General features: G+C 35.7%; 1 protein-coding gene across 1 annotated transcript in view; it reads right to left on the bottom strand.

Annotated features, from left to right (window-relative positions):
* Positions 1–2,354: 2,354 nt before the first annotated feature.
* LOC147475287 (E3 ubiquitin-protein ligase COP1-like) overlaps positions 2,355–15,583 on the bottom strand; it is a 91,298-nt gene continuing 78,069 nt past the window's right edge. The window contains exons 3-4 of the mRNA XM_086585364.1: positions 3,644–3,722; positions 2,355–2,435 (exon numbers count right to left, since the gene is read on the bottom strand). Of these exons, the coding sequence (XP_086441490.1) occupies positions 2,355–2,435; positions 3,644–3,722 (160 nt within the window). The remainder of the gene's footprint in view (positions 2,436–3,643; positions 3,723–15,583) is intronic.

Here is a 15,583-nt window from a genome sequence, read left to right as displayed (position 1 = left end):
GGTTCCAGGTAACACTGTAGTCAAATACATTAGGCTTTGCTGTGTGAAGATAATAAAGTGAATACTTATATCATAAAATGTGGAAATTTTGGACGCTGGTCATAATTATCCCTCCCACATGTAGCCATGTAGGTCACGCCTAATTTTGTGTATGTACTACATTCTTTCAGTTACATTGCGCCCAAATGTGTGAAAGCAATTTAATCGAAGCTTCGATTAGGTGGATCTGTATTTCATATCATAAACTAAGATATTGGTAAACAGAAGGCCGAAAATGTATATCATAAACTAAGATATTGGTAAACAAAAGGCTGAAAATGTCAATAAGTATTTTGTTATTACTGCGAGATTCTTTCAGTATCAGTGAAGTAGACTTTTTCAGTATCAGTGTTTGACAAAATGTTATACGCGGCTGTACTTGGTGTGACCAAACAACTGGAAGGCATTAAAGGACCAGGACCTTATGCGTCCTCTGTATATTTTAATCTATATACTTGTAAGGATTTTTAAGTGTTACTTCATAAGCTTCTAACATATATATGTATTGCGTCATTTTTAACTGTTCTTTTGTTTCTTCATCATTGACAGAGGTACCATCTCCCGATGAAGTGGAGGTTTATTTGGTTCTACAAGATTGTCTTCGATTGCGAGAAAATTATGTGTTTAGGGAAGAGGTTGCTCCTTGGGACAAAGAAGTCATAACTGATCCGAGCACACCAAAACCTGGTCCAAATTCATTTTCATACTCTTCTGAGGCAAAAACTAACGTGAGTTTATACTTTTGAAACTTGTATGCTACTAAAGCTGGTGATTTTGTATTTCCATTTCTTCAATACTCCCCTCTTCTGCTTAGTAAGTAAAGACTGAAAGCATGACTTGGTAATTGCTGTGGGGATGCGTCAATTATTTAATTTCTTTTCAAAATTTAACTGTCTTTTATTTATTTTCACTTAAATATTATCCTTTTCCTTTTCGTTCACAACATTATTTTTGGATAGAAGATGGAGTTGTTCAAGTTTATACAAACAAAGATTGTAAGATGTCAACTCCACAGTTTATTGTGCTTCAGGATTTTCTTACATCCTTTCTTATTATCTTCAAAAAAATTTATGCTGTTCTTTTACCTCTTTTCTTTCAGCGACAAAAACTTTTCCCTGTGGCTGATGCAACAATCTTTTTCACTGATCTGCATCGTATTCCTAGAGTGATTACAGCAAGAAATATTCGAACTCTGTTATCATCGCCTGGTCCTTCTTGAGCTTATTATGTGTTACTTAGGGATTTAATCCATGACTTAGAGAAAATCAGCAAAAACAATTCTGTCATCATCGCCTGGCCAACATATGAACTTATTGTGTGTTACTTAGGGATTTAATCCATGACTTAGAGAAAATCAACAAAAATAAATATTAAAATAATAGAATACCGCAAAAAGATGGATTCTAATCCAACCTCTGTCTGATTTGTAGGTCCTTTAAAGTTATGCAGTTGTAGTTTAGGATCTCAAGACTACTCCTTAATAATTTTTTATTTAGTAGAAGTTTTTAGTTATTAGTTTTTCTCATTCTCTTATGACAATTATGACAATTGTGGGGGTAATTAATGTATCTTTCTGATTCAAATTTAGAGGAAGCAATTATTCTTCAATTCCTATGTTTGCTATGTTGAGTATGGTCTTTGACTCAAATCTATAATAAACAATTGCAATTTTTTTTTTCACATTCTTTGTATGGTTCGTCTATAGAACTAGATGACATATTTTGTTAGATTATTTTAGTCGTCCCTTTGTAAACAAGTTATCATATATACTCTTTTTAATACATTAAATTTGTCATCCACGTGTATAACACATGTTTTTTGCTAGTTAGTATAATCATACCAAATATTTCTAAATAGTGATCCGAGATATAACAAAAAATATCAAATTCTCATAATCACATCTAACTAGCTCAATTTTAGAGTACTACAAATATGTTAAACACAAAAATTACGTTAAATATTTAAAGGAATAAGAAGATTGAGAAACAATAATATTTATTAGAGAGATAATACAATAATTTGTATATTTAATTTTCGTTAAGGAGGGAAAAATAAGTAAACTCTTAGCTTTGTGTATATTATTAATACGGTTTAAGAATCTAATTCGTTAATTTTACATATGTTTTTGGATGGAAAACCGATATTTTCAATAATTTTTTTTCTCGATTTAGCTAGAAATCAGTCATCTCAGCCGATTAATCGGTCAATTCAGTGATTAAATCGGTTCGGTGAGAAAAAAAAAATTGATAAAAACTAATAGGTTTACGAGCGATACGCGATTAATCGGCCGATTAATCTGATATTGATATCATAGCTTATTCCAGCTCAAGCAACTTAGTTTGGACCCTGTGGACATCTCCACTATGGGACAGTGCCTGTGCAGATTCATTTACCACCTGGAAAGTACAAGAAGAGGTCAATTAAGGACCTCCAGTAAAGGGGGTGGGGGTATTTCTTGGGGTTTCCATCTTCACCTGGGGAGGGGAGTTTAAACATGTAGGTGTTACATTAGGACAGTTCTACCAAAAAAATAGCATAATTAGATTAAGTTTATGTACAGTTTAGTTAGGAGACTGACAGGAGCCGCATACATTATTACTAAGGCCACAATAAACACATACATAATCAAATCTTTTCGTCTTTCTTTTCTTTTCGCAGTTTTTTCTTTTCTTTTCGCAGTTTGACCCAAAAAGAAGAAAAAAAAAATAAAAAATTGATATAGCTTAAAGTCAGAAAAATTCTAACAGTTATTATATAATGTGATTCAACCGTTCAACTTAGTGTCTACTAAATATTGAGGCGCTGCTAGATGATCAGGTTCTGACAAACAATATTCACTCCTCCTCTTGATCCACCCAAACTCCCAAAGGAATAGTGATGCAATCACAATCACAATGGCATTCGCAATTAAACGAATTCTCAATAAAACCAAAATAAATACTTTTATAATAAATAATATGAAAATAGCAAATAAAGCCAATTCTAATACTCCCTAATGACATAAAAACTAATATAGGACTCAATTAACAATGTGAAATCCTAATTCCCATCAAATAGCTTTTGACAACTCAAACGAAATAATTGGTGATTTTTTGATTGACAAAAATACCGGGAAATACTATGTACTTTTCGAAATATTAACTTTACCACATTGTACCATTTTTGTGACAAATAAATGCAATGCACTTTTGTGTTTAGTACAATTACTACAACGTCAAGCATTCTATCCAAAACTCTTCACCAGATTCAGGCCAAAACATCCTAAAAAGTGATCCTAGAGTTGGAGATGAAAGTGGACAAACGATTCTAGTAGCACAAGGTCCTCAAAGTGCGTGCTTTAGAGATGTTTTAGCCTGAATACGGTGAAGGAAATTGGATGGAATCCTAGTTTTGTAGTCATTGTACCAAATGCAAAAGTACATTGCATGTTCTTGTCATAAAAAAAAGTACAATGTAGTAAAGTTAATATTTCGAAAAGTATATTGTATTTCCCGGTATTTTTGTCTTTTTTAATTCCATTATTATTATTTTTTTGGTAAATTACAATGGTATTAACCATGCAATATTGGGATCAAAATGACAATGAAGTCAGACGAGATCTTACCGAGGAAAATTCGAAAACCTCTATGCGGCGAGAAACACCAACAGTTGCAAACAACTCATTGTCGCGATCAAACTCAATGCTGCATCCGAAAAATGCCTTTCGATGCTAAAAAGAAATCTAGAAAATCTTAGTTCTTTATGATTCTCACCAACAAAAATATGAAATAGAAGAAACTTAAGACTCTACTTGGAAAAACGCCAACAACACTAACAACTTGATCGACACGATCCTACCTTACTTGGGGTGACTACTAATATATAATGCAAAATCATATGGTACCAACTAGCTATGTTACACGGACACACCAAATTTTAAAAATAATCCGTGTCGGATACGTATCCACGTGTCCTTGTCGGACACATACTAGACATATTGTATGTGATTTACCTCAATTTTTTATATTTCGCCGTGCCAAACACTTTGTATCCGTGTCGGATACGAAAACACGTATTCATGTCAATGTAACTTAGGTAGAAGCTTCAACAATCGATTAACATCAATTAGTTTAATGAAAGCCCGCGCACACTCACAGAACCAACAAATTACTATGTGGGATAAGATGCACCGAGAGTTAAGAAAATAATTTATTCCACATGACTATGAGATGGATTTATTTAGGCATTTGTGAAGCAGTAATATTCACATCCAATGAATATCAAGCACGTGTCCAGCATAAACAGAACTACCAACCGACCTCAAGTCCTCGTCATCATAACTCGCTTCATAGTGATTCGACTCTCAAGCAGGCGATCTATTCAACCAAGCGACCCCTAACCGACCTCAAGTATTCGTCCTACGAGCTCGCCTCTAAGTGACTCGAGTTGGATAGAAGACTTTACTTAGAAGCGACCTCCATAGCACTCACTCATCCTGTTCCATAACGGCTTGTAACATATGTATTTATTATTGCTTTCAAGACCGAAGCTTCAGGCACGCACCTCATTGATTCTCCATAACTCGCCATCATGGCTCGCCAATGATGAGGAAACCTGACCTGTCACGGGAGAGCAGGAGGCGCGGGCATCTTGCATATATAAAGAGGATGAGGAACTACGTTTGACCTTATTCAAGTCCCCCTCCCGAGAGTGAGAACTTGATACATAGGCAGTTCGTCCATACGAACTCGGCCAAATCAAATCCACAATCTAATCCCATATCCTTGATTGTAAAACAAACCACCAAATCTAACCTTTACATCATTGAAATACCGGCTTCAAAGTATGACTGCGTGTACTGAGGAGTTCCTTTATTGTGCACAGAGGCTGATTTGTGGATCAGAAAGTTGGGAGATATTTGATTGGTTTGCGCATCAATTAAAGAGGAATTAGCTTTCAAAGATATTTATGATGTGTCTGATGCCATTAAATATGCTCTCAAAGCTGAAGAATTCATTCGCTCCTCTCCTTCTACAACTGCTAGTGCCACTTCCACCCTTGTTGCTTCTTCATCAAAACCTCCTCCTACAAAAGTGGGTCCAGTCACCTGCTACGAATGTAAGGAAATTGGACATGTCCGAAGCGAATGCCCTAAACGTAAGCGTGTTGGTTTAACACAAGATGAAGAAAATTTCACCCCTTCCGAAAGAAGTCACTGAGATAGATGGATTTTTTACTTATGCAGATTTTGGTTATCCCCAATTATTTGTTTGCCATTCTATGGAGTATTACTCCAGTTGTTAAGCATGATCCTACGTCATGGCTTCTCCATAATACTTTCCGTACACGTTGCACTTCGAATGGCATGTTGTGTAATGTTATCATTGACAACAATTCTAGTAATAATATTGTTTTTAACGATATGGTGGACAAGTTGAAACTCAAAGATGAACCACATCCTGAACCTCACAACATTTCTTGGTTACAGTATGGTGCCATAGTCAAGGTTACTCATCGCTGTTTAGTTTCTTTCTCCATTGGTCCTAAATACAAAGATAACGCCTGGTGTTCAATTGCACCTATGGACACTTACACTTGTTACTTGGTCGTCTATGGCAGCCTGATCTCCTTGTTATTCATAATGGGTGTGAGAACATGTATACATTCACTCTTAGTGGCGAGCAAATTGTTTTGGCACCATTGACTCCATTCCACTTCATTATCAAGTATGACCATGAAGCTCTTCGTTATTTTAATACCAATAAGGATTTCAGTACTCGACATATCAAGTGGAACTCTTTCTTACAAAAGTATACTTTCCACTTACAATTTCAGGCTAGAAAGAATAATTGAGTTGCTGATGCTTTGAGTCGTCGTTCTCATCTCTTGGTTACTCTTCGTACATCTCTATTTGGTTTTGATAAGTTACGTGACTTATATGCCGAGGATGCCTATTTTGGACCTATCCATGCCGATTGCTTCGCACATCATGGTGTATCTAGTGAGTTTTTCCTACATGATGGTTTCGTATTGCGGGGTTCACAACTTTGTATTCCTATTTCTTCCCTTTATGATCAGATTATGACTGAAATGCATACTGCGGGTTGAGTGGTCACTTTGGGATCATAAAGAACATTGCCTTTATCAGAGAGAAGTACTTTTGGCCTACTACTATGTGTATAGATATTAAGCGGTTTATTGAGCAATGTTATGTGTACCAGACAACGAAAGGTAAACATACTAATGCCGACGACTTCCTATTCCTGACAAACCTTGGGTTGATGTCTCCATGGATTTTGTGTTAGGTTTACCTCGTTCTACACATGGAAATTATTCAATTCTTGTGGTTGTGGATTGTTTCTCCAAGATGACTCATTTCATTCCTTGCACACGCACTACCGATGCTGCTCAAGTTGCTCATTTATACTTTTGTGAGATTGTTCGTTTGCATGGTTTGCCTCGCACTATTACCTCTGAGATGTCAAGTTTACTAGCTATTTTTGGAAAACGTTATGAAAGCATTTTCTCCAATTGTTTATAGTTTTCCACCAAGAGACTAATGGGCAGACTAAGATTGTAAATCACAGTTTGGGAGACATATTGAGGTGCTTGATTGATGATAATTCTAAATCTTGGGAGTTTGTTCTCGCCCAAGAAGAGCTTGCTTATAATAACTCTGTCAATCGTTTTACAAGCCTTTCTCCATTCATGATTGTAACCGTCAATTTTTCAGAAAATACATGGATTTCTAATGCTGCATTACAACAAATGGATCCTACTTTCTACCATAAGTACAAGGACTTATCTCGAGGAAGAGCACTTCTCAAGCTGGAGGATTGATGCGAGGACGTGATTGATTAATCATGTGCACTGCCCATGAATCAATTATACAACACATGTTTCTATTTTCCATTTCAGTTCGCAGTTAATTAGATATAGAATAGTTTCTATTTTAGTTTTCCAAGTTCTATTAAGACTAGGATTTGTTCTTTTTAGCAACTAGTTTTCAATATAGGCAGATCTGCAGATGTAAACCTTAATATTTTCAGACTTTATATTATTATTATCGGATTAAGAGAATTCATTTTTCTATTTAAACCCTAGGTTTTGGGTATTTCCATTAACTTTAATTGTTTTTTATCATCAAAGTTTGCTTCCACCTTCGAATTTACATCAGTATTACAGTTTCTGGAAATATACAATACAGTTTCCTAAAGTTGTTGTTTATTAGGGCTTTGAACTAGATTATAGAAGTTTTTTCATAGTAAATTCACAACCCAAAAGCACACAACTGACGTGATCTTACCCAATTTATGTAAACAATGTTCAAAGACCTACTTCAGGTTCCATTAATGGGTGTGGCCGTGTGGGTGCTCAGTTGGTTTCGAATGGTAGAGAACTCAGCGTCTAAGATATACAAGGTGACACAAGTCAAGGTTAATAGATAGGAATATTAGGCAATCAGCATACTGATACAATGCAACTCAGTAAGTAAAGTGACTTCCTTTCTACCAGAAGAACCGCTCCTTTATCCTACGGATGATTTTTTTTTTTGTACTATTTTCTAGCAAACCCTTAGTTTAATGTAGGTTTATGTTTCTTTAGTTATAATTAGGTTTAGCAATTGTAGCCACCATTAATTCTCAATCAATCAAAAGCTTTAGTTCTTCATTTAATTTGTCTTTTCAATTATGTCTTTAATATATGTAGTTAATATGATTCCAATGACACTAGACTAAACCTCCATTAGAGGAGGTTTATGAAGCCATGTGAGGATGATTAATCATTATCATTTATTGTTTTGTGATATTAGCTTTTCCTTACGTTAGAGATTAGAATATCTAATTTGGTATAAAAGCAACTCAAAGTTCATTACTCACGATTTTCATTTTCGTAGAGCTAAAGTAAGGATTCGAACTAACCTAAAGTCTAGGACAACTACAAATTGTTTGTTACTCTTAGGGAACTAATGCGTAAGGTTATATTACTAATGCTAGGTTTCTTTCCTACACAACATTAATAAAAACATTAAAGTTTGAAATCATGCACTTAATACAAAAGACAAATTACTAAAGAAAGAAAAGTGGAGAGCTAATCCTCCTCATGTGAAACTAACATTTAGTTGTTGATTTGAAAAGTTTATTGATTGTTCCTAGACTCATAGACAAGCCCCTAATGGAAGAAAACTTGATCCCTAGTATGTACAACTCACTTAAGAGCTCATACATGCTAGCAAGTGGAACCAAGCAATGACTTATCTCTAAGCTCATTGCTTTGATTCCTAACTAGACACTACACCAACTATCATTTTGGGATAGGATGTAGAGCTAGTTGTTCTTCCTAATAACCTACCAAACCAACAACAATTGTTTTTTCCTCACATGAGTTGGATTAACTCCCCAAAAGGGAAGTTAGCTCATGATCCTTGGGCCAAGGAAATTACAACTAGAAAAACAAAAAGAGAGAGAAGAGGAAGAAGATAAACAATCAAACTCACTTGCTTTTTATTTTCTAGAAGAAAACAAATGTTTCCTCCATTAAAACTATTACAAACATTCTTACAAAAACTAAAACTAAAAACTAAAAATAGCTAAGGAACTAAAATAATACAAGGTAAGGAAAATAAGTCAAGGGAGTAAATGGAGTGTCCCCCCTTTGTTTTGTTTTCTTCTCCATTTGAGAGACATCTCATTTCCTCCCATGTAAAACATCAAACCACATTTACTTCATTTTTATCCACCACATTAAAACAAAGTGACACCTTGCATTTTTTTCACTATTAACACCTAATCTAATTAATTACATGCAAGGTGTCAACTTTGCACCAATAATTTGTCATTTTTGTCTTGACATGCTCCATGATTGATGACTCATCCAATCTTGTGGGGCCAAGATAGTGGGTCCTACGTGTAGTCTAGTGGCGGTCCGGATCTCTTTGGGCAATTTTACAACTTCACGCCCTATGCGTAGAGTTCATCGCCCGATTATGCGAAAGCAGCTCACTTTGTCGATTCGAGTCCTGGTTCAAGAGGTAGGAGCTTCGGAAGTTTAATGCTTCTCTGCGGATTTGGAAGAATTCATATATATGTCGTTCCTCATGTTTTATTGCAGGTTTAAACCATATTTCCATGTTTACTGCGAATATCTGCAAAAGTATGAAAACATATTTATTTCATGATTATTAAACACATAGTTAACCAAATTTATATGTCTCAATGGGGTTTCATAATACACTTTTGGGTGCTTATCACACTACCCCAAACAAAGCACTTTGCTTGGTCCTCAAGCAAAGAAGAGACATTAAAACAAATAAGTGGCAAAAAATGTGTAGTCCTAACTAATTCTCGTTTCGCAGAGTGCGGTTGCATTGACCATATGCAACAAGGCCTTAAACCACTAGGAATTTCCTAGTGGACGAGTTATAGCCTCGTGAGAGTTTTCCAGAGAAGATACTCACAAACTTCATTTATACTACAACGACTCAGTGACAGAAACTCGTTTCCTAAATTAATCTTAGATATCCATACATCTCCTTAGTAGGGAACGAGGATTGATTTATTTGAAACTCAAGTTAATATGTATTCAATAATTAAAACATCTACATATAATCATGCATGCAGTGAACTTTTCATTGAAATATACTAGCAGGGTTGTTTCTGAATCCTTTGGAGAGTGTACCTAAATGGGTTCTCACAGGTATGTGTCAAAACACAATTTCACTCAAAATTTTTCCACTCAGGTTTTGTTAACTCCGATTGTCAAAGTGGGCACGCGTTTCCTCACATCTCAATGCGGTCGAGGAGGAGCCGATGTCGATCAATCACGTCTACTACTTATTATCACACCACCCTACTCCTAATTGAGCTAGAGGTCTTTATTAGGTATTGTGGGGCTTAGGTGATAGTGTACAAGAAAATGGAAATGGATAATTAAAATTTACGAGTATGAGAGAATAGGGTCTTCATATATTTACACTAGAGAAATCTTTGTTTTCTTTCCTTCTTCTCACTGAGTTTTCCAACCTTGTTTCTTTAATGGGATTTTTTTTTTTTTTTTTTTTTTTTTAACTGGCTTAAGAACATGATTCTATTTTTCTTTCCTGAAGCAAATAACTGACTTTTATTTGGGACAAGTCTTTCTCTTTATTCTTTCCACATTTCATCCTATTTCTCATACTCATCACTTAGGTAGGTTCTTTTATTTGGTTTAATAGATGGGTAAGGATTTTTTTTTTGGTGAAAGTGAAAGGTTGATGGAGTGACTAGCGGTAAAATTTGTAAGGTAAGAATTTTTAGCTATGTCGATCCAAAAGATGGCCTAAATTCTTGCCTAGGGTTCGGGTGGTGATTAAGTAAGTAGATGCGTGATTTTTTCTAATCGGGAAAACTACTCCTCTGTGTCATCACACACAAATCACTCATGTCAAGGTTTTTGGTTAGATTCTCACAGGATTTATAGTTTAAGTAACTAACCGTTGGTTCGAAACTTACATGCTATGTACAATCGATGATACTCCAGTACATGAATGTTCATGAAAAGATGTATAAACTATTGCATACATATTATCTTAAGTTTCTTAAAAACAATTCCTAATTCGGATACTAATGTGAGATTTCTAGACAATTTTCATCATTGAAAAGGAAACAAGACTTTGTCATTAAGTACAATTATTATCATGAAAATAAAAACTATATATAAGGTTACAATTTGCCTAATATTTGCTTCTGGGGTTAAAGCACCCCAATAGAATGATGCTTAGTCCTCGAAGTATCAATAATTAAAGAGAGAAAGTACGAGAACCATGAGCAAAATTAGGGCTAGATTCTTTGAACTGAACGAAAGGTTGGAGAACATAATATATTATTCAGAAAGAACAAGAAAATGTTCAATAGCACACTAAACATAGCACACCTAAATAAAAAAACAATAGCATACTAAAACATGAAAAACAATAGCACACCAAACATAAGGTTTAGCTAGATATATGTACAATGGCAAACTCAAGTTTACCATCCAAATAGGATGTGAAGTTCAAGCGTCCTCTTGAAGGAAATACATTTCCTTAGCATCGCGCCAAAAGATAATAGTCTGCCAAATTTCTGCCCATTCTTCGTTTCCAGTTTTCCTCAAATGTGTCTTCATAGTTTCATCCTTCGGGTAACAACGAACATGCCTCAGGTACCGAGCGGGACGCTTCCATTGCCTAAACCTCAATGAACGAATGATTCTGTTTGATGGGCACATAGAATCTACCTTGACCCAGTCATGAAAAGTAGCTGCAGACTGTGGGAAATGTGTCTTCATGATTCGACAAGCGGTGACGGTTAAAGTATATAACGATTCCGAAAAGTTGCGAGCTCGTTTTAGGTTGGAGATAACACAACCTATGATGTTAAATAATGTATGACCTTGAGCTAGGGGCAATCGAATACAACGCAAAGCGACCTCATTGGCGGTAGAAAAATGCCAATCTCCCATAATGTTCGAGTACAAATAACATCGCAAATCCCCATGTTCATGGTCATGCTTGCCAAAGGAATGGTGACGCCACGCCATGCCACATGGCCATTTCCTTCTCGTTTAATCTCAAGACCATCACCGTAAGTTTCGCTAAACGCTTGCCACCGAAAAGGAACGGTAAGAATTATGATAGATGTAATGCCATGATGCAACAGGATCGTGATATGGAAGATCCAAAGTTATTGCAAGTTGTTGTTCAGAAAAGATATGAGGTGTGTCACCAACTTGGATTGTGAACCCGTCTAAGTAGAAACCATGCACATGGTTGAATGCTGGTGTGTCTTCCATATTAGCATAAAAGTATGCAGCCAAACTCGGAGAATAAGTTTGGTCAGGTTGAAGAAGTAGGGAAGACCATCCGATGTTTGTAATGTAGTCACGGAAGAGATGACCATAGGTATTAGAATCCATCATAGGCTGAAAGGATTGCTCAGGAATGAGTTTGGGAGGTACCACATTTGATGAAGATGCAATTGATGAAGATGCCATAGTGGATAAAGTAGAGAAATAGGTAACGACAAAGGCAAACTGGATGGATAAATGAGTATGTAAGAGAATAGACCCTCCTGTAAGCACATATTAAATTATATTAGTCACAACGCAAATGGTGACAATCCTATTAAGCATTTCATACAAAAGAAGACACAAAAGTAAGACAAAATGCATAATACAACGAAAAAATGTAATAACATATATGAGTATTTATTTATGGACTTAGTAATAGTAGAAAATTATGGATTGTTATGTTGATCTTGGAGATGCATATCGTGCACCAGACTGTTTAGTTCTTCCATTTGTTGGCCGAGTTGCATCTGAATGTCCCCGTGGCTGGCAGAGAGTACGGTTTGATTTTCCATTAGGAGAGCGTGATTTTGCAAGGACTGAGAATGAATTTCCAAGATATCCTCTGTTTCAACATCATGCGTTGCTTGACGATCTTGAAATCACAAGATTTGTGATGATGATATTTCGACGTGTAGTTCCCTCAAACCCCGATGAAGAAGTTTAATGCCTTCCATGGGATTAATAATGTTGAAGATGACATTTTCATCAAATAAATGGTCGAATTTGAGCTTGGGTCGATTCGTTCCTCTATCGAGTATCGAGTCCAAAAACCAACGGAGTAGTCTGTTTGGAGTACCTTTATTTGTGCTCTTTGAAGGGGTGTCTCTGGAGAAATTACTAGATAACCCCAACGCATCATAATCTGTGTTACTAAAGTGGGTAGGGGTGCTGACCTTCTTGTTTTCTTGGTGATTACGTTCCAGAGGTGTTGGATTAGACAAAAGTCATCTCTTTGAGTCTGAAAAATCCAAAGTAGGTTAAGTTGAGGCTTTGTGACTTCTGATTGGTGTGATGTACCTACCACATTGTGTCCCAACCAGTGGAGCACAACACGTTGATTTTGTTTCAAAGAGCGTTGAAGAACAATGTGATGTGTATTTCTGACTTCGTCATGAGATACGGTAGCTCGTAGTAAAGTTTTGGCGGAATCAAATGATGACTCTTGAAAAAGGGACCCCTGGGTATTCACTGGGATTTGAAGTATGTCGGAGATCATTTCCTTAGTCAATTCCGAACATTGTCCATAGGCATTGAAGTAGAATTTTCCATTTTCAGATCCGCTAAATTGGTAGAACATCAAAACCAATTCTCGGGAATAACCCATTTCTTTGAATGATATATAGAAATCCGCCCATCCGCGATTATGATTTCGGTGTCAAAATAAGGAGAAAACCGGCCATCTTTGAAAGTTTTCAGGTAGTCTTTCTCTGCCGTTATTTTTCGTGGTTGATCCATTGGTAGTATTACTGAGGGAAGGATAGGGAAAATTGTTTGAATAAGAATGGCTGAAAAAGATGAGATTTATAGCCAATCTATGAGTCTGTACCAATCTGGAGTCCAAGTGTAGTTAATGACCCATGTGATTATGAACAACATCATAGGGGATCCATAGTACGTCTTTGTCATGTCTGATATCCAAATACAATTAATGAGATAGTTTAATGTTAGAAAATACGGAGGAAAGTTTCACAGGGTAGTTAGACTTACACGTAATTTCAGAAATGATGATCATAACTCAGTAATAGAATATGGATAGAATAATCAAGCTGCATGTGTGACAAGTGTTATGCGTACCTTGTAGCGTGCGCGATTTTCTCTGAACACCATGTGTATCCATTAATTATTTTGGTGAGTTTTGGATGGCTTTTCTTTGTTATGGTTTGTTTATTTATTTACTTATTATTATTTTATTATTATTATTATTATTATTATTTTATTATTATTATTTATTTTATTATTATTATTTTTTTATTTTAGAGAGGAAAAGACAACTAATATACACAAATATTTAATACGGAACTTCTCCATTTAATACGTAACCCGTACAAATATGTGAGAATTATTTAACACACCATACTAATATACAAAATGAAAATCAGAAAAAGAGACGGTTATGATAAGAGCCCAAAACTGTAGTTTTAACCCCTTAATAATCATACTGTTAGACCAATTATGTGAATAATAAATAAGAGTTAACACTGATTACGCGTTTTTATGCATTTCAGGGCTTCAAAGTCCATTATGTGCGGAAATGTGCCACTTTAGCGAGATAAAGGAGCAAAAGTCGCCAGAAACTTCGAATGCCATATCTTTGGACTCAGACCTCGGAATTGGGCCTACTTTATGTCAAAACGACCGGCTCGGAAAGAGCTTCGTAATGGTCCAAGCCTTGACCCAATCAGAGGAGCAGAAGTGGACGAAAAGTCTGTGGAAGCCAACTGCAGCTGAAGAGGCCTTTTTGGACTGAAATAAATGGGTTTTGGGCCTGATTCTCTGGCCCAAAACATGGCTCCAAGCCCATGCACGAATTTTAGATCTGGATGTATAAAAACAAAAGCTTCATTCTTTGTTAATGGTAGATAGTTAGGTTAGAAAATAAATTAGATTAGTTAGCCTCCATTAAACCTTAATTCTAGATCTAGTTTTCATTAGATTAATTAAGTTTAATTTCATTTCAATTCTTGTTTTAGATTAAACTCTCAAATTATTGTTCTTGATTGATTAGATAATAAAAATAGTTATTTTGTCAATTTCGATTTATAGATCTAAATTCCATTATTGTTTGTTATCATTTCATAGTTATTAATTAGATTTCGATTATTGTTTAGTGAAATCGCATAAAATTAGAATCTTTTCATTATGTTTAGTTTAGATTTAATGGGAATTGTTAGTTTGATGAATCAAGGCTAAATCCTCCATTAGAGGGGTTGATGAAGCCTTGATGAAAACTTAGTGGTTAGTATAGAATTGGTTGTAGAATCTATTCCACTCTAGAAAGTCGTGTTTCGCCATGAGAATGGGTGGACGACTTCACATGCTAGTTAGTACTCGGTAGAAATGCCATGAACACTAGGGATTAGAACTCGAATTTCTTGCCGAAGACGCGTGAGAATCGAGATACAACATTCTACGCTAGGTTGTTAAGTTGGAGTCGAGGTGGATTCAATTCCCCTCTAATCTCTTTATCTAGATTCAAAAACAAGCATATTTCCATAGTATTCGTAGTTAAATTCAACGTAGACTCATTTTAGTTTCATCGTAGTATAACACCCTTCGTAAAGCTCTCATTGACTTAAGAGCGACTAGTTAGACTTAGAAAACAATCCATGCTAGGGAACTAGGAGTGGAACGAACTTCGTACTCCATTTAGTGCAATTCGCATTGAGAGTAGAAGCTTTGATATTAGACACGTAAAAGGATAAGTTTTAGTTTACTTACGTTGTGAATTCATCGTTCATTTCGTAGGTAGACTATTCATTTTACATTTATCAAATGGCGCCGCTGCCATCTTAGTTGCACTTTAGCATTGTTTTCTTTGTAGAAGTAGTCATTTTTAAGTCCCATTAAACCCACCCACCCTTGTTTGATTCATACTGTGGTTATTCGTTTCAGCGTCGAAAAATTCGAGAAAATATAAACGAAGGCCTGGCGCCGCTTCAAGAGAGCGACCAGCTAAGTTCTTGGAATTTTCTTCTTACAC

This window comes from Coptis chinensis, chromosome 9, assembly GCF_015680905.1.
Source record: "Coptis chinensis isolate HL-2020 chromosome 9, ASM1568090v1, whole genome shotgun sequence".
Classification (NCBI taxonomy): domain Eukaryota; kingdom Viridiplantae; phylum Streptophyta; class Magnoliopsida; order Ranunculales; family Ranunculaceae; genus Coptis; species Coptis chinensis.
Note: the sequence above shows the minus strand (reverse complement) of the source record. Positions and strands in the feature narration are given on the sequence as shown.